The sequence below is a fragment of the Scyliorhinus torazame genome, chromosome 7 (genome assembly GCF_047496885.1).
Source record: "Scyliorhinus torazame isolate Kashiwa2021f chromosome 7, sScyTor2.1, whole genome shotgun sequence".
Taxonomy (NCBI): domain Eukaryota; kingdom Metazoa; phylum Chordata; class Chondrichthyes; order Carcharhiniformes; family Scyliorhinidae; genus Scyliorhinus; species Scyliorhinus torazame.
This window is the reverse complement of record NC_092713.1, coordinates 95801107-95828235: the sequence shown is the minus strand read 5'-3', so window position 1 is coordinate 95828235 and position 27129 is coordinate 95801107. Positions and strand designations below refer to the sequence as shown.

At 47.7% G+C, this 27129-nt stretch overlaps 1 protein-coding gene across 9 annotated transcripts in view; it reads left to right on the top strand.

The window, feature by feature from the left end:
- The window catches only part of sgip1a (SH3GL interacting endocytic adaptor 1a), a 396400-nt gene that overhangs the window by 232600 nt on the left and 136671 nt on the right, over positions 1–27129 (top strand). For all 9 annotated transcript variants that reach the window (XM_072511110.1, XM_072511109.1, XM_072511103.1 and 6 more), the window contains exons 6-7: positions 4664–4721; positions 16046–16224. In XM_072511110.1, coding sequence (XP_072367211.1) covers positions 4664–4721; positions 16046–16224 — 237 coding nt within the window. The remainder of the gene's footprint in view (positions 1–4663; positions 4722–16045; positions 16225–27129) is intronic.

Genomic DNA, 27129 nt, shown 5'->3' with positions numbered 1-27129 from the left:
CTGATTAACTATTGGCTTGCTGGAGACAGTCACAGTAATCAGTGCTGAGTTTGATTGCCCAAAGCAACAGCGACAGGCTGCCTTCATTTCTAAATCGAAATTTTCAAGCTGAACAAAGCATCGAATTTGTTAAAGAATTTGCACACTATACACACCCCAATGCGCACACTACACACACCCCAATGCACACACTATACAAACCCCAATGCACTAAATAACACAATCTCTCTGAAATAACAAAATTTATGGTAATACTAATTCTAATTGAAAACTGGGAGCTTTAGTAAACCTTAACCCCCCCCCAGGCATTCAATCAGTGCAGAGCAGAAATCAACACAGGCAATGAAATGTGCAACTCCACAGCCAAAGCAGCAGGATGCAAGTCAAAGTCATGATCAAATTGATCAGGTCTTTGGTCAGACCACACCTTGGCTGGAATGTTGTCAACAGCGTGCCGTTCCCGACATCATAGCCTGAACTGTGCACTACTTATGCTTTCTCTCTTTTTGCCATTTCCCACACGATTATACTTAAAATCCTAGTGCCAGCGACATGCATGTAGAACATGCGATTTAGTGTGGGGAGGGGTGGGGGGGGGGGGGGGCTGGTTTTCATTGTTGAAACTCACCATCAGGTGACAATGCAGCAGGTGCAGGTGGGCTATAAAAGAGCCTCTTGGTCAATCAAGGTGGTTCTATTACATTGCCACAACTTTGCTGCCAACTAAATTACCATTATTATAAGACTTGAGAGCATGAAGGTTAATGCACGGGTGTTTTACAAAATTTAATTTCACTTGTAAATATTTTACGTTATGTTGGTTTGACTTTTTCATGTGTTATTTGTTGAGGCTATCTTAGTGAGAGAGCTAATTATACTGACTCACCTCAGGGTTGATAAGTACTGATGGTTACAGCAAGTTAGGGGCATTTCCTTTTATAGTTACTTCCACAATTACATTTTGTTCACTCTTTATTGAACGTATATATTAGTGACCAGTGTTGTACTCCCCACTCAGTGGGACATGGTTGAACTTGCAGGCTCAGCTGATGTCCCCGCCCCTTTTTTATTGTAAAGGTGTGGTTGTTGTCCCTTTAAGGGCAACACAGCAGAGTAAAGGTCACATGGTTTGGGAGACCAATCAGGACTCAGGATGTGGAATCACCCCATGGTGAAAAATTCTCCTAGGCAGAGACAATTTGGATGCCAACTACAGCCACCCGTATCTCTCATGTTCATTAATGAAGCCTGTGAAAGTGCACCTTTACAAATGATTGTCCAAGATCACTCTCAGTGGGGATAATTGAAATGTTGCAAACTCAAAGCCTGTGAGGACTTCACTGATAACACCCTGAGACGGACACATATTTGGACAATACGCACACTGCCCTTTAGACCACTTGTTTTCTTACCTTGACTGACTGTCTCCACCAAGCTCCCACACAGGCTGCCATGCCTTACCTACTTAATTCTTCCATGCCCCTGACCCCACTGCCTGACCTCCCCTGGATCCCTCTTCCCCTCTCCATGTCCCAATGCCATGCCACAACCCCTCTCAACACTAACTCACCTTTCCAGTCTCAAGCCCCCATGCAAGCTGCCATTCTCCTGCTCCCTTCCATTATACCATAGAGTTCAAAAGAAAAGCAGCTGACTTTGCGTACAACTACATAAAGCCGACTGGTGCTCGCTACTTTAAAACAATCATGAAATAGGTGCCACATGTTTCTTGTACGTCACTGTCTTTATCTTGATGGTAATCTGTAAATAAAAAACCTTATACGCCTATGAGTATTCATGATATGCAAATGTATTATGAGTATGAACCCGCCATAGGCCGGTGTAATGCACGACTTGCTGCAAACATGTTGCTGACTTTATCTCTGCGTCTCAACCCACCGTCGAAAAGTTTGCATTCTATCCATTTCCTCACTCCTATGGGCGCCATAAACCACACACCCACCCACCAGCCTCCACCTCCACCGCCACCTTGAATCTGTGTCCATTTTGAGAAATAATGTAGGTATTTGAATTCTGAAGGTGGCGCAATAAAGAGGTTGCTCCCTAGAATCTTAAATGGAGTTACGAGGGAAGGCTGAGTAAAGTGAACTATCCAGACCTGAAAAATGTCTGGGAGATGATCTTGTAGTTTAAGGTTGAGTATTGGAAAATATAAATCCAGAATATAACTTCAAAATAAATTACAAGGATGGAACAGTTGGTCATGGGTTCAAATTAATCAAAGGTAAATTTAGGATTGACACCAGGAAATTCTTTACACAGTGCTATCAAAACATCGAATCCTCTTCCAGATAATGTAGTAGAGAAAGTGAAAACTCTCGAATCCTGAGAGAAACTGTTAGGTGCTTTGGTGGGAAAAGTTGACTGTGAGATCATTCTGAATGCATGAATTAAGGCAAGCTAAATGCCCAATTGTTTGCAACTATCTTATCATTTAACATACTTGTCAGAGTGACACGTCATTCGATGCTGATATTTAAAAAAATGTTTTTTTCTGTTACTTTTCGTTTTGCTCTGTTAGAATAATATAATGTCATAGTATAGAAGTGAGTCTTACATGCCATCAAATCTGTGTTGTTGTTGCTTGCCAACAGGAATCATCTGATCTAATTCCACTCTCCTGCTCAGTCCCCATATCCATTAATAATCATCTTCCTGGGGCAAATATTTAATTGCCTTTGAAATTGCCTCTATGCCTTGTAGCTTTCAGCTGTGATTTGTCTGGCTATTACAGAAGGTAATCATTTTGAAAATGTGCTGACCAGATCCCATGAACCTTTGCAGCCAACAGTGAACAGAATAATGAAGATGGAGAATTGAATTAGTTAGAAGTGTTTTGTAGATTCAGAACAGAATTGTAAGCAAAAAAAGTATTTGCATAGAAGGTATGGACATCAAAGATAAAATAAAAAGAAATGACTTCAATGTAAGTGGATGAATTGGAAGTTTTTTCATATATCTATTGTTGGGACACAGCCAGAATAAGTACAATATTTATTTTTATTTATTGATGGGATGTGGGTGTCTCTGGCTAGGTCAGCATTCAAAGCACATCCCTAATTTCCCTTAAAAAGGTGGTGGTGATCTGCCTTCTTGAATCATAGAATTTATAGTGCAGAAGGAGGCCATTCGGCCCATCGAGTCTGCACCGGCTCTTGGAAAGAGCACCCTACCCAAGCCCACACCACCCTATCCCCATAACCCAGTAACCCCACCCAACACTAAGAGCAATTTTGGACACTAAGGGCAATTTAGCATGGCCAATCCACCTAACCCGCACATCTTTGGACTGTGGGAGGAAACCGGAGCACCCGGAGGAAACCCACGGGGAGAACGTGCAGACTCTACACAGACAGTGACCCAGCCGGGAATCGAACTTGGGATCCTGGAGCTGTGAAGCAATTGCGCTAACCACTATGCTACCGTGCTGCCCTGAATCACTGCAGTCCATGTGTTGCCCACAGTGCTGTTAGGGAGGGAGTTCCAGGACTTTGACCCAGCAACAGTGAAGGAATGGAGAAATATTTCCAAGTCAGGATGGTGAGTAACTTGGAGGGTGTTCCCATGTATCTGCTACCCTTGTCCTTCTAGATGGTAGTGGTCATGGGTTTGGAAGGTGCTGCCAAAGGAGCCTTGGTGAGTTCCTGCATTGCATCTTGTAGATGGTACACACGGTTGCTGCTGTGTGTCGGTGGTGGTGAGAGTGAATGTTTATGGATGCAGTGCCAATCAGGCGGGCTGCTTTGACCTCACTTGTCTCGTTTCTTGAGTATTGTTGGCGATGCATTCATCCAGGAAAAGGGAGAATATTCCATCAAACACCCGACTTGTGGCTTGTAGATGGTGGACAGGCTTTGGGGAGGCAGGAGATGAGTTACTCACTGCTGGATTCTGAACCTCTAATCTGCTCTTCTAGCCATATGCACAGTATTTATATGAATGGTCCAGTTCAGTTTCTGGTCATTGGTAACCCCCAAGATGTTGATGGTAGGAGATTCAGCGGTGGTAATGCCATTGAATGTCATGGGGCAATCAATTATTACAGTGAGCATGAGATATAAAAAATTGCTGCGGAAGAAGTGTTAACTTAATAACAGAGTTGAAGGGCAGCACAGTGGCGCAGTGATTAGCACTGCAGCCTCACGGCGCTGAGGTCCCAGGTTTAATCACGGCTCTGGGCCACTGTCCGTGTGGAGTTTGCACATTCTCCCCATGTTTGCATGGGTTTCACCCCCACAACCCAAAGATGTGCAGGCTAGGTGGATTGGCCATACTAAATTGCCCCTTAATTGGAAAAAAATGAAATGGGCACTCAAAATTTAAAAAAAAACAGTTGAAATAATTCTGGCCATATACAAATTGTGGCGGTAAATCTAATGTCATCAGTTGAAGGCATAAAACTTTTAAAAATAAAGTTCCCCCTAAGGTTTAATTAGGGAGAAGGTCTCAGCATGGTAAAGCACTGCTCTCCTGTACATCTGTGAAACTCAGTTTATGAGCAGGTTGAGTCAGAGGTGGCAGCTGCTGTGGATCACTCCATTCCACATTTCCCATAGCAACACAAGATTTGTCCATGAACGAGGAAATTGGACTGGTTGAAAATGTTTGAAGTGTTTCATTCTATTACTTGTCTGATCTTCAGAATTCGCCAGAAGTTGATGATGAAGGATACAGTATCAGGCCAGATGACAAATCAGGTTATATCCTTTGAACCCTTTGAATCTTACTTATCTTCTCTCTCCACAGGTGCTGATTGACTGTTGTTTTGATCTGTTGTTTTTTTTATTTCTGAATTCCAGTATATTGCTTTGTAATTTTTTCTTCATTGAAGAAAATAGATAGAAGGATATTTTTGTATAGATCAATCTTTTTAATGCAGTTTGTTACCCCATTATTTGGCAGTCTCCAACATAATACAAGGTGTTGTATGTGCCTCACAATGTATTTTGCTTCCATACTTCTTGAGGGTGAAGCATTTACAGGACTCTCGCTTCCTTCTGGCCAAATGTACATCTAGCTGAAAGCCTGCCCATGAAGGCTAACAAGGCAATTTTGATGTCAGTGCAGCATGGCCGATAATAGCCTGGAGACCTCGCCTCCTGGGATCTAGTCGGCTCACATCGCCTCCCGAGCCCTAACGTGATCTCCTGAGACATTGTGGGCGGGATCCATTTTTAGCAAATCTGCATATTAGAGCTAGGCAGCTAGTCTCACTTTACTGTGCAGATTCCCAAACTACCCAAGGCTTGGGATCAATCTCACTCGCCTCGGAGACCTCGGGCAAGCATGGTTTAGCACTGGTCTCCACAAGCGGGAACCAGACGGAATGACACTCGTGGAGGTCTCCCAGGGGACTGAAGGCTCCCGGGTGTGTGTCCTTTCGCCAGGCTGGCCCCTGGATGGCACCAGCCTGGCATCCTGGCAATGCTGCATGGGTGACATCCTGGTACTGCCAAGGTGCCCTGGTTGGCACTGCCAAACCGGCATTTTTTTGCACGGGTACGATTGGGTTTTAAGGCATGTCTTAAAGAAGAAAAGCGAGGTGGAGAGGTTCAAGATGGGAATTCCAGAGCTCTTCTGGAGCCGAAGACATTGCCACCAATGGTAGAGTAATTAAAATTGGCAATGCTCAAAAGACCAGAATTAGAAGAATTTAGGGATGTAAGGCTGGAGGAGATCACAGAGACAGGGTTGGGTCAAGGATGGAGGAATTTGAAAACAGGAGTGAGAATTTTAAAACCAAGCGTTGCTCGACCAGGGGCACATGTGGGCCAGCAAGCACAGGAGTAAATGGGATTTGGTGCAAGTGACACATTTTACAGACTCTAGAATTTGGGAGACCAGCAAGGAGTGAATTGGAATAGTCAAGTGTGGAGCAACAAAGACATGGATGAGGGTTTGAGCAGCAGATGAGCTGAGACAACAGGAAGAGGACGAGGACCGGGTGTGATGAGGTACAAACGCTACCTTGGGAATTTGGGTGCAGAGGACGTGCTGCATTTTAAACCTTTTTTTCGTCTCCTGGAGCTGGGGAGTGTTCAAAGATACTAATTAGGTGACCAGGTGGGTGATTAAATGGCGAATTTTAAGATTTTACCCGTCCATCAGGGGCAGCAATTTAGACTGATACTGGGGAGATATTGAATTAAATTTATAGTTTAACTAGTTAAACTATTTAATATAACTACAGATAACGTTTGAGTGATATTTCTCAACTTAAAACCTCATTAGTTGAATAAAACCCATACAACGGTGGGGCAGGTGGTGTGCTGCAACTGTCAAGGGAGCAGGATGTGAGTCTCTTGGGCAAGATGAAATCAGACAGAGCTCGAGGAGAAACAGCAAAAACAAAGAAAGTTGTAAGTGCAGGCGTCAGACAGAGGAGGCTTAAGAAGTATTTTGGCCAGGATGACGAGTGAAAAGGAAGGACACAGCAGAGACAGTTGGTCAGATGGTGACAAAGCATACCACCAGCACCTTGCATTATGTCGGGGATAAGGGTAGAGGAGACAGGGGAGAATGGTTTAAGATGACTGTTTGTAGTAAAGAAAAGAAGCTTTCCAGGTTGATCCTGTAATAACGAGCAATCAGAAGATGTGCGTATCACCCGATAAGGAGATCCAGTCAGACCTGGCAGTGATGGCTAAATCAGTAGCTAACCATAACCTTTATGTTTCTGGCCCCTGAACTTGAGCGGTGCAGAGAACGATAACATGGTGAATGGCCAGGGTGACAGAGAGTAATGGTTTTATAGAAGACTAGAGAATCAAGGGTGGAGGTGAGAGAGAATTAAAAATAGTTGTAAATGCCATGTACAATTGTTCCAGTACTGCTGTTACTGCTCTGGATCCAGAAAAGCAGCTGCACCACATTGCTGAATCACTTCTAATGAGGACATTGTCACCAATTTTTGAGAGCTCAGCTTTTTAATGATATATATTGTCATGTGAGAGTACATTTCAGAAATGGGTGTTTAAGAAATGTACCTTTAAGAAATGGGTGTTTATCAGTGATGTCAGAGTGTGGGTGGAGCTGGGCTGTCTGTCAGCTTTTTACTTTCGTTTTTGGCTGTTTGCTGCAGGGTGTGTTTTAATTTCGTTTTCAGAGCTGGTTAGCTGCAGTCACAGCCAGAAGCTGTATGAGTCTCTCTCTTTAATCTAAAAACTGTAAATCGATCCTTTGGTGATTTAAAACTAATAACTGCTCTCAGTAGTGACTTTAACCTGATGTGTTAACCAAGATCTGAGTGTGGAGGTGGCCAGGAGAAGAGCAGGCTTCAACCAGATTAGGTCGATCCTTTTTAAGAAAAAGGTGAAGTTCGGACTGTTGTATCCGGCCCGTCTCTGGGTCACGTACGAGGAACAGCACTTTTATTTAGAGTCGCCTGAGGACGCGCTGGACTTCGTGAAAAGGAAAGGACTGGTGGTGGACTGAGAACTTTTGAACTTTGCTGCAACATTCATGTTTTTTTTTCTTTCTCTGTTCTTTAAAAAAAGTTTCTCGTTTTTCGTTTTAAGGAAGCTGTTTGAAATGCCTTCTGTATTGATTTGGGACCAGTGGCAGAGCTGAGTGAGCTAAGGTTTTCATTTGCACTGTTGGGGGCTGGAAGTGTGCTTGTTTAGATTTTGGTGTTTTTCTGTCGGGCACTTGTGTGGGGATTGTTTGATGTTGGAGTATGTTTGTATGAGCGGGGGGAGGGTGGGGAGGGAACAATAGGTGGTAGACTATCCGGCACCAGGGAAGGGGACGCCAAGCTAGCTGGGCGGGCTAGTTCACAGAAGCGCAGTGGGGATGTGCATATGTTCGGTTTATCAAAGGGGTTGGGTTACAGAGTGTTGTTACTGGGGGGGTGGGGGGTGGAAAATGTTCTGCTGACGAGGGAGGGACTTGGGCTAAGGGACAGAGAGGAGGTTGGGGGCAGAGGCTGCCTGGGGGTGGGCCGGTGGAGGCGCGAAGCATGGGATGGAGGTGGGCCCAAAAAAGGGGATGGCTGATCAGCGAATGGGGGGGGCAATTAGCCCCCCAACTAGGCTGATCACCTGGAATGTTCGAGGATTAAATGGGCCGGTCAAGAGGCCATGCGTGTTCACGCATCTTAGGGGACTGAAGGCGGACGTGGTAATGTTGCAGGAGACGCACCTTAGAGTAACTGACCAGATTATATTGAGGAAAGGCTGGGTCAGTCAGGTCTTTCACTCGGGACTGGATTCAAAGACTAGAGGGGTCGCGATCCTGATCAATAAGCGGGTGGTGTTTGAGGCGGGTAGAATAGTTTTGAATGTGGGAGGTCAGTACATTATGGTCAGTGGGAAACTGGAGGGGTGCAGGTGGTATTAGTAAATATGTATGCGCCAAATTGGGATGACGTGGAGTTTATAAAGAGGATGCTGGGGAAGATACCGGACCTGCACTCATACTGGTTGGTCATGGGAGGGGACTTCAACACAAGTTATTGACCCTGGCTTTGACCGGTCAAGCTCGAAAACGGGCAGGGTGCCAGCAATGGCAAAGGAACTAAAAGGGTTCATGGAGCAGATGGGGGAGGTGGATCCATGGAGATTTGAGCAGCCGAGGGTGAAGGAGTTCTCCTTCTACCCACACGTGCATAAAGTGTACTCCCAGATTCATTTCTTCATTTTGAGCAGGGCCTTACTGGCAGGGGTGGTGGATACTGGGAACTCGTCGATCACAATCTCAGACCATGCTCTGCACTGGGTTGACCTGCAGGTTAGTAAAGACAGTAACCAGCGCCCGCACTGGAGGTTAGATGTGGGACTTTTGGCTGACGAAGGGGTGTGCGAGCGGCTGAGGAAATGTATTCAGAACTACCTGCAGGTCAACGACACGGGGAAAATCTCAGCAGTGATGGTCTGGGAAGCACTGAAGGCGGTGGTCAGAGGGGAGCTGATCTCGATACGGGTCCATAGGGAGAAGGTGGATAGGGCAGAGACGGACTGACTGGTTAAGGAAATACTACAGATCGATAGGAGGTATGCGGAGACCCCAGAGGCAGGGCTTTTAAGGGAACGCCGGAGGCTACAGGCGAAGTTCGGCTTGTTAACCACAGGGAGAGCGATGGAGCAGCTGAGAAAGGCGAGAGGGGCGATCTATGAGTATGAAGGCCAGCAGAATGCTTGCACAGCAGCTTAGAAAGAGGGAGGCAGCCAGGGAGATAGGGAAAGTAAGTGTCGGAGATGGGAACCTGGTTGGAGATTCAGGGGTGAATAAGGCATTTAGGGATTTCTATAGTAGGCTGTATAGGTCGGAACCCCCTACGGGCCCGGGGGGGGGGGGGATGAGGCACTTCTTGGGGGGCTGAATTTCCCAAAGGTGGACGGGGAGCTGGTAGAAGGGCTGGGGGCCCCGATCGGTTTGGAAGAGATAGTGGAGGTCTGAAGGCCATGCAGGCGTGTAAAGGCCGGACGGGTACCCAGTGGAGTTTTCCAAAAGTTCTCTGGAACATTGGGGCTGGTGTTGATGAGGATGTTCAATGAGGCAAGGGAAAGAGGGGTGTTGCCCCCGACGATGTCACAGGCCACGATTTCACTGATTCTGAAGCGGGACAAGAATCCGGAGCTGTGTGGGTCCTACAGGCCGATATCCCTGTCGAATGTGGACACCAAACTGATGGCCAAAATTTTGTCCTCCAGGATTGAGGATTGTGTTCCGGACGTTATTGGGGAGGACCAGACGGGGTTTGTTATGGGTAGGTGGTTGGTGGCCAATGTAAGAAGGTTGTTAAATGTGATCATGATGCCCCGGAAGGTAGGGAGGTGGAGGTAGTGATCGCAATGGATGCAGAAAAGGCATTTGATCGGGTAGAATGGGATTATCTGTGGAAGGTACTGGGACGGTTTGGATTTGAGTGGGGCTTTATTGTCTGGGTCAGGTTGCTGTATCAGGCTCCTGTGGCAAGTGTACGGACAAATAGGACAACATCGGACTATTTTAGACTGCTCCGGGGGACGAGACAGGTATGCTCCCTCGCCCCACTGTTGTTCGGGCTAGCTATAGAGCCGTTGGCAATTGCTCTGAGAGCCTCAAGGGGCTGGTCCGGGGGCGGGGGGGGGGGGGGGGTAGGGGGTGGGGGGGGGTGGGGGGTGGAGCACAGAGTCTCGCTCTATGCAGATGACCTGCTTCTGTATGTATCGGACCCATTAGGGGGGATGGAAGAAATCATAGGATTCTAGGGGAATTTGGCCGGTTTTTGGGCTATAAGCTAAATATGGCGAAAAGTGAGATGTTTGCGGTCCAGGCGAGGGGACAGGAGAGGCGATTTGGGGTTCTGCCATTTAGATTAGTAGGGGGAAGCTTTCGGTACTGAGGCATTCAAGTGGCGCGGGAATGGCACCGGCTGCGTAAATTAAATCTGGCCCGGCTAGTAGACCCAATGAAGGACGATTTCCGGAGATGGGACACGCTCCCGTTGTCATTAGCTGGGAGGGTGCAGATGGTGACGATGACGGATCTCCCGAGATTCCTGTTCGTGTTTCAATGTCTCCCCATCTTTATTCCGTGGTCCTTTTTTAAACAAGTCAACAAAGTGATCTCTGGCTTTGTTTGGGCGGGCAAGACCCCGCGAGTAAGGAAGGTAATGCTTGAGCGGAGTCGGGGAGAGGGTGGGCTGGCACTGCCAAATTTTAGTAACTATTACTGGGTGGCGAATATAGCCATGATCAGGAAGTGGGTGGTGGGGGAATGGTCGGCATGGGACCGTATGGAGGTGGCTTCATGAAAGGGCACCAGTTTGGGGGCATTGGTAACTGCGCCTCTGCCGTTCCCGCCGATGTGGTACTCCACCAGCCCCGTGGTGGTGGCGGCCCTGAGAGTCTGGGGGCAATGGAGGAGACATGTGGGAGCAGATGGAGCATCGGTCTGGTCCCCAATCTGTAATAATCACCGGTTTGCCCCGGGAAGTATGGATGGGGGGTTCCGGATATGGCGGAGAGCAGGGATTGAGAGGATGGGGAATATGTTTGTAGAGGGGAGCTTTCCGAGTATGAGGGCACTGGAGGAGAAGTTTGGGTTGGCGAGGGGAAACAAATTCAGGTATCTGCAGGTGCGGGACTTCCTACGTAGACACGTGTCAACCTTCCCGCTCCTACCGCTGAGGGGGATTCAGGACAGGGTAGTTTCCAGAGAGTGGGTGGGAGAAGGGAGCGTCTCGGACATTTACAAGGAACTTATGGGGTCAGAGGAGACGCAGACCGAGGAGCTGAAGCGCAAGTGGGAGGAGAGATAGAGGATGGTCTATGGGCGGACGCGTTGAGTAGAGTCAACGCATCCGCAACATGTGCCAATCTCAGCCTGATACAATTTAAGGTCGTTCACCGGGCTCACATGACAGTGGCCCGGATGTGCAGATTCTTTGGGATGGAAGACAGGTGTGCAAAATGTGCGGGAGGACCAGCGAACCATGTCCACATGATCTGGGCATGTCTGAAGCTTAGGGAATTTTGGCAGTGGTTTGCAGATGTCATGTCCACGATGTTAAAAACAAGGGTGTCGCTGAGTCCAGAGGTGGCAAGTTTCGAGGTGTCGGAAGACTCGGGAATCCAGGAGGAGAAAGAGGCAGACGTTCTGGCCTTTGCTTCCCTCGTAGCCCGGAGACAAATATTATTAGCTTAGAGGGACTCAAAGCCCCCGAAGTCGGAGACCTGGCTATCGGACATGGCTAGCTTTCTCGGTTTGGAGAAAATCAAGTTCGCCTTGAGAGGGTCACTGTTAGGGTTCGCCTGGAGGTGGCAACCATTCGTTGACTTCTTCGCGGAAAATTAATCGTGAGCAGAAGGGGGGGGGGTAGTTTAGCTTAGAGTAGGGGTTTAATAAAGGTGGGACCTGTAAGGGAGGGAAACTGCTTTTGCACTATGTTTATAGTTTCATGTTCATTGTTTATTGTGTTGTTGTTATAATACCAAACAATACCTCAATAAAATGTTTATTAAAAAAAAAAATTCTTAGAGCTTGACAGGTTAGATGTGGATGGGATGTTTTCTCTGGCCGACCTGCTCCATGCGAGTCCACCCGGCAGCTATAATTCTACCCTCGGGAGCGGTCGGCCAATCCAAGCGGCCGGCAGCTCCATCAGTCCCAACAGAGTCGGTGGTGACTACTACCAAGACTGCAACCAGGAACAAGAAGGCCCAATTCGATCCTCAAAACAGGTCAGACCAGAGGTTGTGGGTAGGTTAGGGAGATGGGGTTGGGGTGTGGGTGTTGTGTGTAATGTAGCAGATGGATAGGAAGAAAAGGCAGGTTCTATCTTCGTGAGGTTGCTTCCCGCTTTTCACAACTTTCACTTCTGAAGGTGGAGCACGTTTCCTGCCCTTTGAAAATGTTTTCTTTAATTGTACTGCCCACTCCCATCTGACTGCCCATGCCAGATGTTTTATAGTGCGGGCAGTGTATTGTTGGGGTCAATTGGCATGGTAACAAGCCCAATTGACCCTTGATATTCTCTTTAAACATGGCAGGTGGGCTGCTGATTTTGGTGTCTGCCCACCTCCTGTATTTTGAGGAGGAGTTCAGGGTACGTGGGAACTTGTGGGGTACGCCTATTTGATGTGTCCCTACATATAAAATCCAGCCCACCATCTTCATAAGCTTGAATTTTCCACAGCTGAACATTGGGAAGATTAATGTAGTTCATTTTAGACCCTGCACAGTCTCCACACCCTTGCCACAATCTCCCTTCTTCCCCCTGTCCAAGGCTTCAGGTTAGAATCATAATGTTCAAAACCTCATGGTCATATTTGATCCTGAGATAAGTTCTGTACCCATATCCTGTCCATCACAAAGGTCATAGCCGGGATTCTCCGAGCCTCCGCCCTGAAATCGCACTCGGTGCGGGGGCGGAGAATGGGGTGTCAGACCTGCGATCGGGTCCGATGACGCGACGCGAACCCTCCGACGACCGGAAAATCAGCGGCAGTCGTGCGTGCGCGGTCGGTGCGGTGCCGGTTGGGGGCCATTGAAAGAGGCGATTCTCGGTGGGCGACCGGCCGAGTTCCCACCAGTGTGGTTCACGTATGGTTCCACCCGGTGGGAGCTCGGCGTCGCGACTGCGATGGCCGTCCTAGCGGGGAGATCTGTCTCTGGGGGGGTCCCCACGATGGCCAGGCCCACGATTGGGGGCCTCCGATCAGCGGGGTTGCGCGATCTGGGGGGGGGGGGGCTACCTTCTTCCGCGTCGGCCCACTGTGTGGATCCGCCATGTTGCGCGGGGCCGGCGTGGAAGCGGCACGCGCATGCACGGACCCGGGATCAGAAGTGCAGGGCCACGTATCAGCAGCACGGAGCACTCCAGCGTTGTGCTGGCCCCTGTGGGCCACGGAATTGCTGGGCCAAGAGGCCCATTGACGCCGGCGTGAAATACTCAGGTGTTTACGTTGGCGTCTACACTTAGCTGCCGTTTTGAAGAATCGGGGCCCATTTACTTTCATCTTGATGCACGATCAATTACACTCAAGACAAAGTGATTTCATAACTGAAGGCTTTAATCAACTAGAACTTGTTCCCCAGCAGCTTCGGTACAGAAAGTGAAGGCTGCTGGGACGGCACCGGTTCTTATACTCCACCTGTCAGGGTGGAGCTACGTATCAACAGCCAATGGTAAACCCCTAGGTTTAACCAATGGTCATCAGCCTCTTAGCTACAGCAATACTGATAATACCACACATCTCCATTGTCTGCCTCTGCCCTTACTGCTGCTGAAACCCTCATCCTGACGCCCAAATTCAACCCCACACCAAGTCCCACTTAGCTATCATAATTTCTCTTGCTGAAAAACATGGGGCGGGATTCTCCGATCCCCCGCCGAGTCGGAGAATCGCTGGGGGCTGGTGTGAATCTCGCCCCTGCCGGTTGCCGAATTCTCCGGCACCGGATATTCGGCGGGGGTGGGAATCGCGTCGCGCCAGTTGGCGGGCCCCCCCCGGCGATTCTCCGGCCCGTGATGGGCCGAAGTCCCGCTGCTGGAATGCCTGTCCCGCCGGCGAGAATCAAACCACCTCTCTTACCGGCGGGACAAGGCGGCGCGGAAGGGCTCTGGGGTCCTGGGGGGGGGGCGCGGGGCGATCTGGCCCTGGGGGGTGCCCCCACGGTGGCCTGGCCTAAGATCGGGGCCCACTGATCCGCGGGCGGGCCTGTGCTGTGGGGGCACTCTTTTCCTTCCGCCTTCGCCATGGTCTCCACTATGGCGGAGGCAGAAGAGACCCCCTCCACTGCGCATGTGTGGGGATGCCGTGAGCGGCCGCTAATGCTCCCGCGCATGCGCCGCATGGCAAAGTCATTTCCGCGCCAGCTCGCGGGGCACCAAAGGCCTTTCCCGCCAGCTGGCGGGGCGGAACTCAATCCGGCGCGGGCCTAGCCCCTCAAGGTGAGGGCTCAGCCCCTCAAGATGCGGAGAATTCCACACTCTTGGGGCGGCGCGATGCCGGCTGATTCGCGCCGTTTTTGGCGCCGGTCGGCGGACATCGCGGCGATTGCGGAGAATCCCGCCCAAGGTGAGGGCTCGGCCCCTCAAGATGCGGAGACGTCCGCACCTTTGGGGCGGCGCGATGCCGGACTGATTCGCGCCGTTTTTGGCGCCGGTCGGCAGACATCGCGCCGATATCAGAGAATCCCGCCCAGGATCTCAATTTAAAATTTAAATTTCTCTTACTTTCACCCCTTCCTTTCTGTTCAAGTTGTTCCTGTGCAGCAAAACCACCTCCTTCCTCAGACTGGCCTTGTGAACCATCCTCCTTCCGTTTACCATTAGCGTAGTACCTTCAGCTGCCTAAGAGCCTTATGTTTTGAATTTATCCCCCTAAACCTCTCCATCTCCCTCTTCAACTTTAAGAACACATTTAAATTACCTTTGAGTCATCCCTACTAATAGTGGCTCAGTATCTATCTTTTCCTCATTCACTCATCAGCCTGTGGAGGTAACTTATTCAGTTCTAGGATGGAGTATTGATGAAACACAGAGTGCAGGTGAGGTGAAGGAACCTAATTTGAAAGCTGTCGGTCAGAGAGCCATCTTGAAGACTCCTTCAGTGGCTGAGCCTCGTATCTTCAGCTGCCCACAAATACATGTTTGGTAACTCGCCATCAGTACTTAATGCAAATATTTGTGAGTATGCTAAAAAGCCTATTTCTTTGTATCCTTGGTATTTGACCCCAAGCTGTAGTCTGTCTGCTCTCCATTCTGCCTGTTGGGGAATCAGTTAACGGGCTATCAACGTACTTGTTGCTATCTAATAGACTTCTCTCATGTGAGATTCTGGCCATAGTGTGGGAGCCCAGGAGTAGGGAAATGCAGAAGATGGCAATGATGATCGAAATGTTTTTCAGGGTGACAGCACGTCTGTAACCTCCAGTCATCCTGCACATATTATTTAAGATGTGACAGCTGACTTACTGATCCACACAGTGATTATATAAAAAGTAATTGGGCCTATCATTGTGAGCCATCTACTGATCCCGAACTAGGAGATGCATGGTGACCCACATCCATCTGTGGAGGTACTGAATGTTTCCAGCTTGTTTTAGGGGGTCCGGATACTTTGTGTTATTGCCACATTCACATTTTTTTCTGTTCTTAATAGGTTTACTAGATAAACCAATTTAACAGGAAATTTAAGAATGTTTTAAAGTAGGAATGGAGGTGGAAAGGTCTAAGGAGGCAACTCCAAAGCATTGGGGCTAGGCAACTGAAGTTACCAATGGTAGGGCAAATGAAGAAAGGATGGTACAAAAGACCACAAACAGCTGGCGCTCTGTGCCACGGTGCCAGTTATTGCTTATGGACCAGTCCCATGAGGTGTGGTCACTTGAACAAAGCATTGGGGAAATTCAGGGGCTAGTGGAACCAAACCCTGTCAGAGTTCAACACCATCAGGCGACGAGACAGGAAAAGGGGCTAAAAACGTTGGAGGAAAGGGGAAGAAGAAAACATAGCTGGTTTTAAATTCAAACTTGTCTGTTTAGATGTCCTACTGTATTTCATTTAAGAAAAGAAGTTTCCTTAATGGCATTTCACCTACCAAAGAGAAACACTTCTATTCGTCAAGTGAATCTGAGTCTGAAGAAGATTCGCGGCGAAAATTCAACATTAAAATTCGGCCTCTCCAGGCTAAAGATACCATCGTGTGTGTGGCAGCATCAGTGGATGAGCTGAAGGCATCTGTGGGCAACATTTCTCTGTCTCCTTCACCAATGGTGAGTACTATCACTTATTCTTGTCTATCAGCCGATTGAGAAGTAATCCCATCAAAAGAATCCAGCCTCTCTCCGAGTTCTCATTGGAGGTCCAGTATGGTGTGTCACTTAGAGGGCAAAACCTGCCGGTGGTAATGCTTCCATGCGTCCACTGCCCTTATTCTTCTAGGTGGTAGAGGTCACAGGTTTGAAAGTTACTGTCGAAGGAACTTTGGCAAGTTGCTGCAATGCATCTTGTTTATGGAGTACACGGCTTCCAGTGTGTACTGGTGGTGGAGGAAATGAATATTTAATGTGGTGTTTGGGGTGTCACTCAAGTTTTGTTTGGTATTGAGCTTCTTAAGTATTTTTGGAGTGGCACTCAACAAGACAAGTGGTGAGTATTCCATCAAACTCCTGACTTAATTGTGCCATGTAAATGGTGGACAGACTTTGGGGAGTCAGGAGATGAATTACTCACCGCAGAATTTCCAACCACTGACCTGCTCTCGTTGTCACAGCATTTATATGGTTGGTCCAATTTAGTTTTGGTCAGTGGTAATTCGCAGAATGTTGATAATGGGGGAATTCAGCAATGGTAATGCCATGATAGATCAAGAAGAAATGGTTAGACCCTCTCATGAGAGACAGCCATTTCCTGGCACTAATATGGCTTGAATGTTACTTGCCATTGATCAGCCCAAGTCAGGATGTTGCCAATATCTTGCTGCATGATGGCAAAGACTATTTCAACATCTGGGGAGCTGTGAATGGTACTGAAAACCATGCAATCATCCCAGTTTCTGTCCCAATGATGGAGGGAAGTTCATTGAAGCAGCTGAAGTGATGTCCTGGGCTCCAACATTTAAAACCATCTTCCTTTGTGCCAGCCGTGACTCCAACCAGCGGAGAGTCTTCTCCCTGATTCTCATTGATGTCAATTTTGCCTGGGCTCCTCGGTACCATACTTGGTCAAATGCTGCTCTCGCTTTGTCTATTAAATTTGGCTCTTTTTTTTACTTTGGACCAAGACTGTATCTGGGTCTGGAGCTGATTAAATTTCAAGTTGTATCACATTCTGCATTTGATCAAATCAGTTTAGAGTAGCATAATGGCGGAGTGATTGGCACTGCTGTCTCCCGACCCCGGGTCACTGGCCATGTGGAGTTTGCACATTCTCCCTCCACGTGATTCTCTTTTTTAAAAAAAATAAATTTAGAGTACCCAATTATTTCTTTTTCCAATTAAGGGGCAACTTAGCATGGCCAATCCACCTACCCTGCACATCTTTTGGGTTGTGGGGGTGAAACACACGCAAACAAGGGGAGAATGTGCAACCTCCACACGGACAGTGATCCAGGGCCAGGATTCGAACCCGGGTCCTCAGCGCCGTAGGCAGCAATGCTAACCACTGTGCCACCGTGCTGCCCGCACGTGATTCTCTGTTAGTCAGGTGAACCTGATAGTCCATGTCCGTGATTCTTGTAAGGGTCACAATACCTATTAATACTGATTTCATTCAGTTCCTCCCTCTCACTAAGCCCTGTGTTCCCCAACATTTCTGCTACATTATTTGTCTCCTCCTTTATGAATACATAACCAAAATATGTATTTAGTTGGTGAACCATTTTGTTGTTCTCCTTATAATTCAGCCTGTTTCTGACTTGTAGTCACTTAAAATGGCCAACTCGCGATTCAAAATGGCGAACGGCAAAGGCTGATGGGAAAGTCAGCCAACAAAACACAAACGAGCAGCTGCAGGTTGGCTGTGTATTTACCTCTGGAAGGCCAGCCAAGATCGATACCAGCAACCATCAGCATAACAAAACACCAGCCATCTGCATACTAATGAGCAATCCCGGGAACAATAAGCAACATTTAGACACACAAAGCAAAACCAGACTCTTCGGCGGCAGCAGAAGCCTACACAAAAGGAGGTGAACGACCACCTCAGACCGCCCATCGATCAGGGAACCGCTCCAGCATTGGAGAAAGTCAAACCAAGCGATTGGGACAAAGTCCAATCACTTGGGACCAGGTACAGGGTCCGCCCCGAAAGGCGAGAAGCCCCTGGGGACTATAAGAATTGAGCCCCAAGTTCAAATCGCTCTCTGCTCCACCGCTTCTCCAGCTCTTCACTCTTCAGCAGCTGGTCGAAACTGTAAGTCTTATTTCAACGCTCGCTACGAGATAGGCGCTCCTAGCTATCAATCTGTACCAACTTCGAATCCCGCAGGCTCAGAACCCGAACGAAAGGCCATTTGTTTCCCTGACCTGGTGGGCCAGTTCCAAGTTAAGTATAGGCCTGTTAGTTGTAGAAGTAGCTTAAACGTAGAATTTGTGCATGAGTAGTGATTACTGTGTATAATAAATGTGCTTTGATTTAAATCTTACTAATCGGTGTACTGGATTATTGATCATTACTCGGACTTGAACCACGTGACGGTATAATAAAGATACCTGGCGACTCAAGGGCAAAGGTAATAAAACAGAGCAATTAAACTAAGGCCAAGTTAGCAACAGGCTGTGACATACATTTTTCATCACAATCTTTTTCTCATCACATACGGCTAGAAGGTTTTACAGCCAGTATTTGTTCTTTGCAAGCGTACTCTCGTATTCTATTTTTCCCTTCTTAATCAATCCCTTTGTTGTCATTTGCTAAATTCTAAACTGGCCCCAATCCTCAGGTCTGTTGTTTTTCTGGCCAATTTGTATGCCTCTTCCCTGAACCTAATACGATCTTTAATTTCCCTTGTAAGCCAAGGTTTGGCCACCCTTCCCGTTATATATTTGCACCAGTCAGGAATGAATAATTGTTGCAGTTTCTTACCTCTACCTATACAGATTCCACATCATCGGAGCTAATATCTTTCCTCACTGTTGTGCTAATTTCTTCTTTAACCAGGAACACAACTCCACCACCTTTTCTTTTTTGTCTATCCTTCCTAAATACTGAATACCCCTAAATGCTCAGTTACCATCCCTAGTTAATCAGGGACTTTTAAAATAAATTGTGAAGAATATTTTTTCTCTAAAAAAATATTCTAAAAAACCTTGCAACCATGTCTCTGTAATCCCGACTACAGCATACCCAGTTACATCTATTTGCATGATTTTCCTTTCTGTCTTTTGTTCTTATCCTTGTTTTTCTTTCCCTGATTCCTTGCACAGTTGCCATTCCCCTGTCCTTTTAGTTTTAACCCTTCCCCAACTGGTCTCGCAAATATGGCTAGGACAGTCCCAGCCCTGTCCAGGTGAAACCCATGCAGTTTGTATTGGTTCCACCTCTCCCAGAACTGCCCCCAATGTCCCAGGAATCTGAAATCCGCCCCCCACCCCCACCCCACCCCCCTCACACAATCTCTTCAGCCACATACTTCAGCCAATACCTGCTATTTCTGCTCTGACTAACATGTGGCTAGTAATCCTGAGATCACTACATTTGAGATCCTACTTTTCAACTTACTTCCTCACTCCTTGGGTGGGATTCTCTGATCCTGAGACTAAGTGTTGACGCCGTCAGAAACGCCGTCATGTTACTCGACGGCGTCAACATGGCCTGAGGGTCAACAATTCTGGCCCCTACAGGGGGCCAGCACGGCACTGGAAGGGCCCACAGCTCTCACTTTGTAATATTTTTTCTGTTTACGAGGAATGTATCTTGGGGATGATTGACACTGAGAAGCATAATGGTTTAACTGCTGACATCTCAAACAGCGTTTACTAACAGCAGGACAGTTTCCCTTTAAGTGTGTGTTGCCACACCTATGACACGTAATCACGTTGTCATCATGACGTATTAGCGGTGTATGCGCATGCGCAGACTTCTTCTTCGACGTCTCGCATTTCTGTGAGTAGTTTGCATGTGCAGAGCCCGAAAACTATCCTTGCCCGAAAACCTGCGAAGGATAGCTTCCATTCCTCACAGTCTTTTGCTTTGCCTGCGACACCATTTTGATTTTCTCTGCCTCGTGGTAGAGATTTGCGCTTTTTTCCTTGGGATAAAATGCTAAATACTGACTTTTGGGCTGTTCCACGGAGATGCATTTATCAATCGCGATTTGTAATGTTAAATCATTTTGCAGAATTAATGCTTCTCTGACTGTATCATCAAGTATGCCACAAACAATCTGGTCTCTTACAAGTGAATCATGTAGATCTGCATAGTTACACGTTTTAGCTAAGTTTTCGAAATCAGTGATGAAATTATTCACCGGTTCACCAACTTTTTGAACTTGTCTGTGAAATCTTAATCTTTCTAAAATTTTATTGGTCTGCATTTTGCAATGTTCATCGAACTTCACTATAACCTGATCAAATTTTGTTTCATCTTCACCAGCATTAAAATTAAACGAATTGAAGATTTTGATTGCTTGCTGTCCTGCCAGGACAGAAGTAAAGCAATTCTTCCAGCAACTGATGCAGCACTTAAGTCACTAGCTTCTAAATGAGTTGAAACTTGTTGTTTGAACAATTTCCAATTCAAATTTAAATTACCAGTGGCCTTTAGATGTCTTGGTGCTTGAATTTGGTCCATTGAAAAGTTGTTTTTGGCGAAGTTGCGATGACTTCTGTAGTTGAATAGTTGATTCCGATTATTTTTCTTTCTTTTTATTCTAAACCTTCACTAGTCTTTTTTTAAAGCTTAAATCACTCTGGTACCCATGATATATTACTTTACGTACTATATATATTACTCTTTGAACCAGCTGAGTTGATGAAATAAACAAGTCTTCTTTAAACATGAACTAATTTAATGAGTAATATAAATTATATTCTGTGAGTCCTTTATACTCAATACTCAACTCGTAAAAGAAATAAAATACAGTAAAGATAACTAACTAACTATACAATGTAATAATGAAATAACTTATAACTTCTCTCTCTCTAGCTAATCTATTCCTTGTCTGTTCACTCTCCTGAAGTACACTCTCCCAGAAAGAGCGGGAAAGTCTTTCTTATACAATTTGATAGTGAGACATCTAGTGTTAAATTGACTGTACTACATTTACATACATTGATCATGTATATTCATATACAGAGATCACTACCTACAACAATTACATCACAATATCACAATATAGGGGCTGTTTAGCACAGGGCTAAATCGCTGGCTTTGAAAGCAGACCAAGGCAGGCCAGCAGCCCGATTCAATTCCCGTAACAGCCTCCCCGAACAGGCGCCGGAATGTGGCGACTAGGGGCTTTTCACAGTAACTTCATTTGAAGCCTACTTGTGACAATAAGCGATTTTCATTTCATTTCATTTTCATTTTCATATCTTCCCTTCATTTTAATTGAATGTTTTACATCTCTGTAGCATCGCAGCTCAAAAGATTACTGCACCTCAGAAATTCATTTGGATTAAATTTGATTTGATTTGATTTGATTTATTGTCACATGTACCGAAGTACAGTGAAAAGTATTTTTCTGCGGCTGAGGGAACGTACACAGTACGTCCGTAGCAGACAAAAGAATAATCAACGGGGAACATTGACAAATGGTACATCGACAAACAGTGATTGGTTACAGTGCAGAACAAGGGGCCAAACAAGGCAAATATATGAGCACGAGCAGCATAGGGCGTCGTGAATAGTGTTCTGACAGGGAACAGATCAGTCCGTGGGGGAGTCGTTGAGGAGTCTTGTTGCTGTGGGGAGGAAGCTGTTCCTATGTCTAGATGTGCGAGTCTTCAGACTTCTGTACCTTCTGCCTGATGGAAGGGTCTGGAAGAAGCCAATGCCTGGGTGGGAGGGGTCTCTGATAATGCTGTCTGCCTTCCTGAGGCAGCGGGAGGTTTATACAGAACCAATGTGGGGGTGGCAAGCTTGTGTGATGCGTTGGGCTGAGTTCACCACATTCTGCAGTTTCTTGCGATCTTGGACCGAGCAGTTGCCATACCAGGCTGTGATGCAGCCGGATAAGATGCTCTCTATCACACATCTGTAGAAGTTTGTGAGAGTCGATGCAGACATGCCAAATTTCTTTAGCTTCCGTAGGAAGTAGAGACATTGGTCGGCTTTCTTGACTGTTGCATCAACGTGAGTGGATAAGGACAGACTGTTGGTGATGGTGACCCCAGAAACGTAAGTTATTGACCGTCTCCACTTCGGAGCCACTGATGCAGACGAGTGTGTGTCACGCTACGCTTCCTGAAGTCGATGATCAGTTCCTTGGTCTTTCCAACAGTTAGAGAGAGGTTGTTTTCGGTGCACCACGCAACCAAGTGATTTATCTCCCTCCTGTAGTCTGATTCGTCGTTGTTTGAGATATGGCCCACCACAGTCGTATCATCCACAAACTTATAGATTGAGTTGGAGTTAAATCTTGCCACACAGTCATGTGTGTATAGGGAGTACAGTCGAGGACTGAGCGCACATCCTTGCAGGGCACCGGTGTTGAGGACTATTGTGAAGGAGGTGCTGTTGCCTATCCTGACAGATTGCAGTCTGTTGGTGAAGAAGTAGTGGATCCAGCTGCACAGGGAGGGGTCAAGTCCAAGATTGCGGAGTTTGGTTATGAGTCTTGTTGGGATAATGGTGTTGAAGGCGGAGCTGTAGTCGATGAACAGCAGTCTTACATAGGTGTCCTTGTTGTTGAGGAGTTCGAGTGTTGATTGTAGAGCCAGTGAGATAGCATCTGCTGTGGGCCGGTTGCGGTGATAGGCAAACCGCAGTGGATCAAGACTGTCTGGGAGGCTGGCAGTGATCCGTCTCATGACTAGCCGCTCGAAGCATAACTATTTCACAGAGAATCACAGAATTGTTGCAGCCCAAACTATTTAGAGGTGATTGCAATCAAATGGGACCCTGATTCCCATAATTTAACGAGGCTTCCATCCAATGTACCCATGAAACTATGTGGTGTGCGACTGCACAACAATCAGGAATGTACTTCCGGTGGCGGCCATGGAGTGAGTGGTCGCACGTTTGGTGGATGAAGCGAGGGTACAGGGACTGGGGGCCCCGATTGGACTGAGGGCGGTGTGTGGGATGATACATTCGGGGAAGACCCCGGGCCTGGACGGGGTTCCCAGCGGAGTTTTATAAGAGGTTTGGTCAGAGCTTGGGCCCCTATTAGTTGAGATGAGTCGGTGGGGAGGGGCGAGCTTCCCCCCACACTGTGTCAGGTGTCTGTTTTGCTCATTTTAAAGAAATACAAAGACCCGGAGCAGTGTGGGTCATTCACCCCCCACACCCACACCCCAATTTTGTTGTTAAATATGGATGCAAAGCTATTGGCGAAGGTGCTGGCAGTGCGGATAGTTTCTGTGTGCCGAGGGTGACCGGCGAGTACCAGATGGGATTTGAGAAGGGGCAGCAGCTATTGGCCAATGTTCAGAGGTTGTTGAATGTGATAAAGATGCCCTCGACGGACCGGGAGGTGGAGGTGGTTGTGTCAATGGATGTGGACTGGCTGTACTTATTCGAGGTGCCGGGGTGGTTCGGGTTTAGGCAGGGGTTTGTCGACTGGGTGAGATTACAGGGCTCCTAAGGCGAGTGTGCGGACCAATAGTGTCAATTCGGAGTATTTTGGGCGGAACCGGAAACGAGGCAGGGGTGCCCACTCTCCCCATTGCTCTTTGCCCTAGCGATTGGCATTTTGAGGGGGGTGTGGGGCGGAGCACTAAATCTCGTTATACGTTGATGACCTCTTTGTTATATTCTGCGAATCCGGTTGAAAGTTTTGACAGGATTATTGTCTATCTTGGGGGAGTTCGGTCTTTTTTCAGGGTATTGTCAAAGAATCATCCACACTCAAAATGTCAGCTCCCTTCTCTCTCTTCAGGCGCTGTCAGACCTGCTGAGATTGTCCAGTATTTTCTGTTTTTTGTCCCAGAATGGAATACTGGCTCAAAAGACTATGGGTGGGATTCTCCATAACCCGACGTCGAAATCGGGATTGGTGATCAGGTGAAGAATGGCTTCCACCGGCGGATGAGGGCAGGCACCAGTTGACGCCGGATTGCGATGCTCTACGCCCTCCAAACCGGTGTCATCAGGATGCGCGTCGCGCGCAGTTGCAACACCGTTGGCACGTCATCGGCCGGCCCACCCACGAATCTCCACCCCCGATAGGCCGAGTTCCCAAAGGCGCGGGCCATGTGTGGTCCGAGCAGTCGGGAACCTAGCGCGCCGGCTGCAGGCAGTGTCCAGCACCGCCACACTCATTCGGGTTCCGTCCTGCTGGCCAGGGGGCTTCTGCTATGGCCGTGGGGTCGGTGTGGGCGGGTTAGGGTTCCAGCACGGCCAGCGCCACGTTTTCTGGCATGACTAGTGCAGGCCGTCAGCCCTGTGCTTGCACGGCCCGGGACCCGCCTTTTCTCTGCCCGTTTTCCACAGGATCCGCTGGCGTTTCACGCGCCGCCGGTACCAGCCCCTCACCAGTATCGGAATCCGTGAGAGATTCGCGCCGATTTCCCAATGTGAAACTCCCGCGGATTCTCCGTTGGTGCCACTAAGCCTCAGAAACGAAGAATTCCGCCCTGTAGCTTTTATTTTTTTAAATAAAACATGTGGGAACAGAATCACAGGACCATTAATTAGTTTTAACAACAAGAAAAAAGATCATTTATTAAACATAAATAAAATTGGATTGTGATACAATACACCTTTACACTCCCCTTAACTTCACAATTACACACAGGTTTTAGGATTAATATGGATTACAAAGTACATCTTAATCTATAATGATCTCATTAACCCAAAAAGCTCCTTTTAAGTACACAAGTTGACTGCGGTCAAATACACGCACTCTGCTCTGAACTCAGGTTAGTTCCTATGGATGTCTCCTCAGAATCCCCCAGATGATGATCACATGAGAGTTTTTCAAACTTCACTCCCATAGACCCTCTTTAGAATCTTCTTTCATAATAATGCTTTCCCTTACTGGTTTGCATTTTTTAAAAATACGTTCATGGGGCTTGAGCATCGCAGGCTGTGCCAGCATTTATTGCCCATCCCTAATTGCCCTTGATGGGGCAGTTAAGAGTCAACTACATTTATTGGGTCTGGAGTCATATGTAGACCAGACCTGGTAAGGACGACAGATTTCCTTCCCTAAAGGACATTAGTGAACTAGATGAGTTTTTATGACAATCGACAATGGTTTCATGGCCATCATTAGACTTATAATTCCAGATTCTATCATTGAATTTAAATGTCACCATCTGCAGTGGCGGGATTTGATCCTGGATCCCCAGAACATTACTCCGGGTCTCTGGTTAACTAGTCCAGTGACAATTCCACTACACACCACCTCCCTAGATCCAAACCAGGATTTCCAAATGACACTTTTAATGACAGTCCAGAATGTTACACCAACCCATTTCAGATTTATTTGTCTTGACATCGGTGCAAACTGTTCACAATTGAATATAACATAAGACCTAGGAGGAGAAGTGGGCAATTCAGCCCCTCGAGCCCGCTCCTCATTCAATCAAATCAAAGCTGATCTCATCTTGTCCTCAGTTCCACTTTCATGCCCGTTCTCCATAACCTTCCAATCCATTACTAATTAAAAATCTGATTATCTCCTCCTTTAATTTACTCAATGTCCCGGCATCCACCGCACTCTGGTGTAGTGAATTCCACAGATTCACAACACAACCCTTTGAGAGAAGTAGTTTCTACTCATCTCTGTTTTAAGTCAGTTGTCCCTTATCCTAAATCTATGACCTCTCATTCTCGATTGCCCCACAACAGGAAGCATCTGCTCCATGTCCACTTTGTCAATACCTTTTATCATCTTATATACCTCAATTCAGGGCCGGGATTCTCCCCTATCCGGCGGGGCGGGGGGTCCCGGCGGGATGGAGTGGCGTGAACCACTCCGGCGTCGGGCCGCCCCAAAGGTGCGGATTTCTCCACAACTTTAGGGGCCAAGCCCTCACCTTGAGGGGCTAGGCCCGCACCGGAGTGGTTGGCGCGCCTCTCTTCCCGTCGGTCGGCGGAAGTCCGCGCATGCGCGGGAGCGTCAGCAGCTGCTGACGTCATCCCCGCGCATGCGCAGGAGGGGGTGTCTCTTACGCGTCGGCCATGGTGAAGACTGTGGCCGAGGCGGAGGGAAACAGTGCCCTCATGGCACAGGCCCACCGGCGGATCAGTGGGTCCCGATCGCAGGCCAGGCCACCGTGGGGGCACCCCCTCGGGGCCAGATCGCCCCGCGCACCCCCCAGGTCCCTGGAGCCCGCTCGTGTCGCCTAGTCCCGCCGGGAAGAGAGGTGGTTTGATTCTCGCCGGCGGGACAGGCATTCTAGCAGCGGGACTTCGGCCCATAGCGGGCCAGAGAATCGCTGGGGGGGGGGGGGGGGCCGCCGACTGGCGCGGCGCGATTCCCACCCCCGCCGAATATCTGGTGCCGGAGAATTTGGTAACCGGCGGGGGCGGGATTCACGCCAGCCCCTGGCAATTCTCCGACCCAGCGGGGGGGTCATAGAATCCAGCCCACGGTCTCTTCTCAATCTGCTAAACTTGAGAGTATAGGCCCACACTGCTCAATCTATCTTCATAAGACAAACCCCTCGGAATTAGCCCAGTGAACCTCCTCTGAAATGCTCCTAATGCAAATACATCCTTCCTTAAATAAGGCGACCAAAACTGTACACAGTTCTCCAGGTGCGGTCTTAATACTGCCTTAAACAGTTGCAGAAACACTTCCCCACTTTTATACTCTATTCATTTGGCTATAAAGGCCAAAATTCCATTTGCTTTCTTTAATACCTGCTATACCTGCATGCTAGTTTTCTGTGATTCATGCAGGAGAACACCCAGATCCCTCTGCACTGAAATACTCTGAAGTTTCCCTCTATTTATATAATAAATTGCCTTTCCATTTTTCCGATCAAAATGGATAACTTCACACTTATCCACATTAAACTCCTGCCAAATTTTGGGCCACTCATCTAACCTATCTATATCCATTT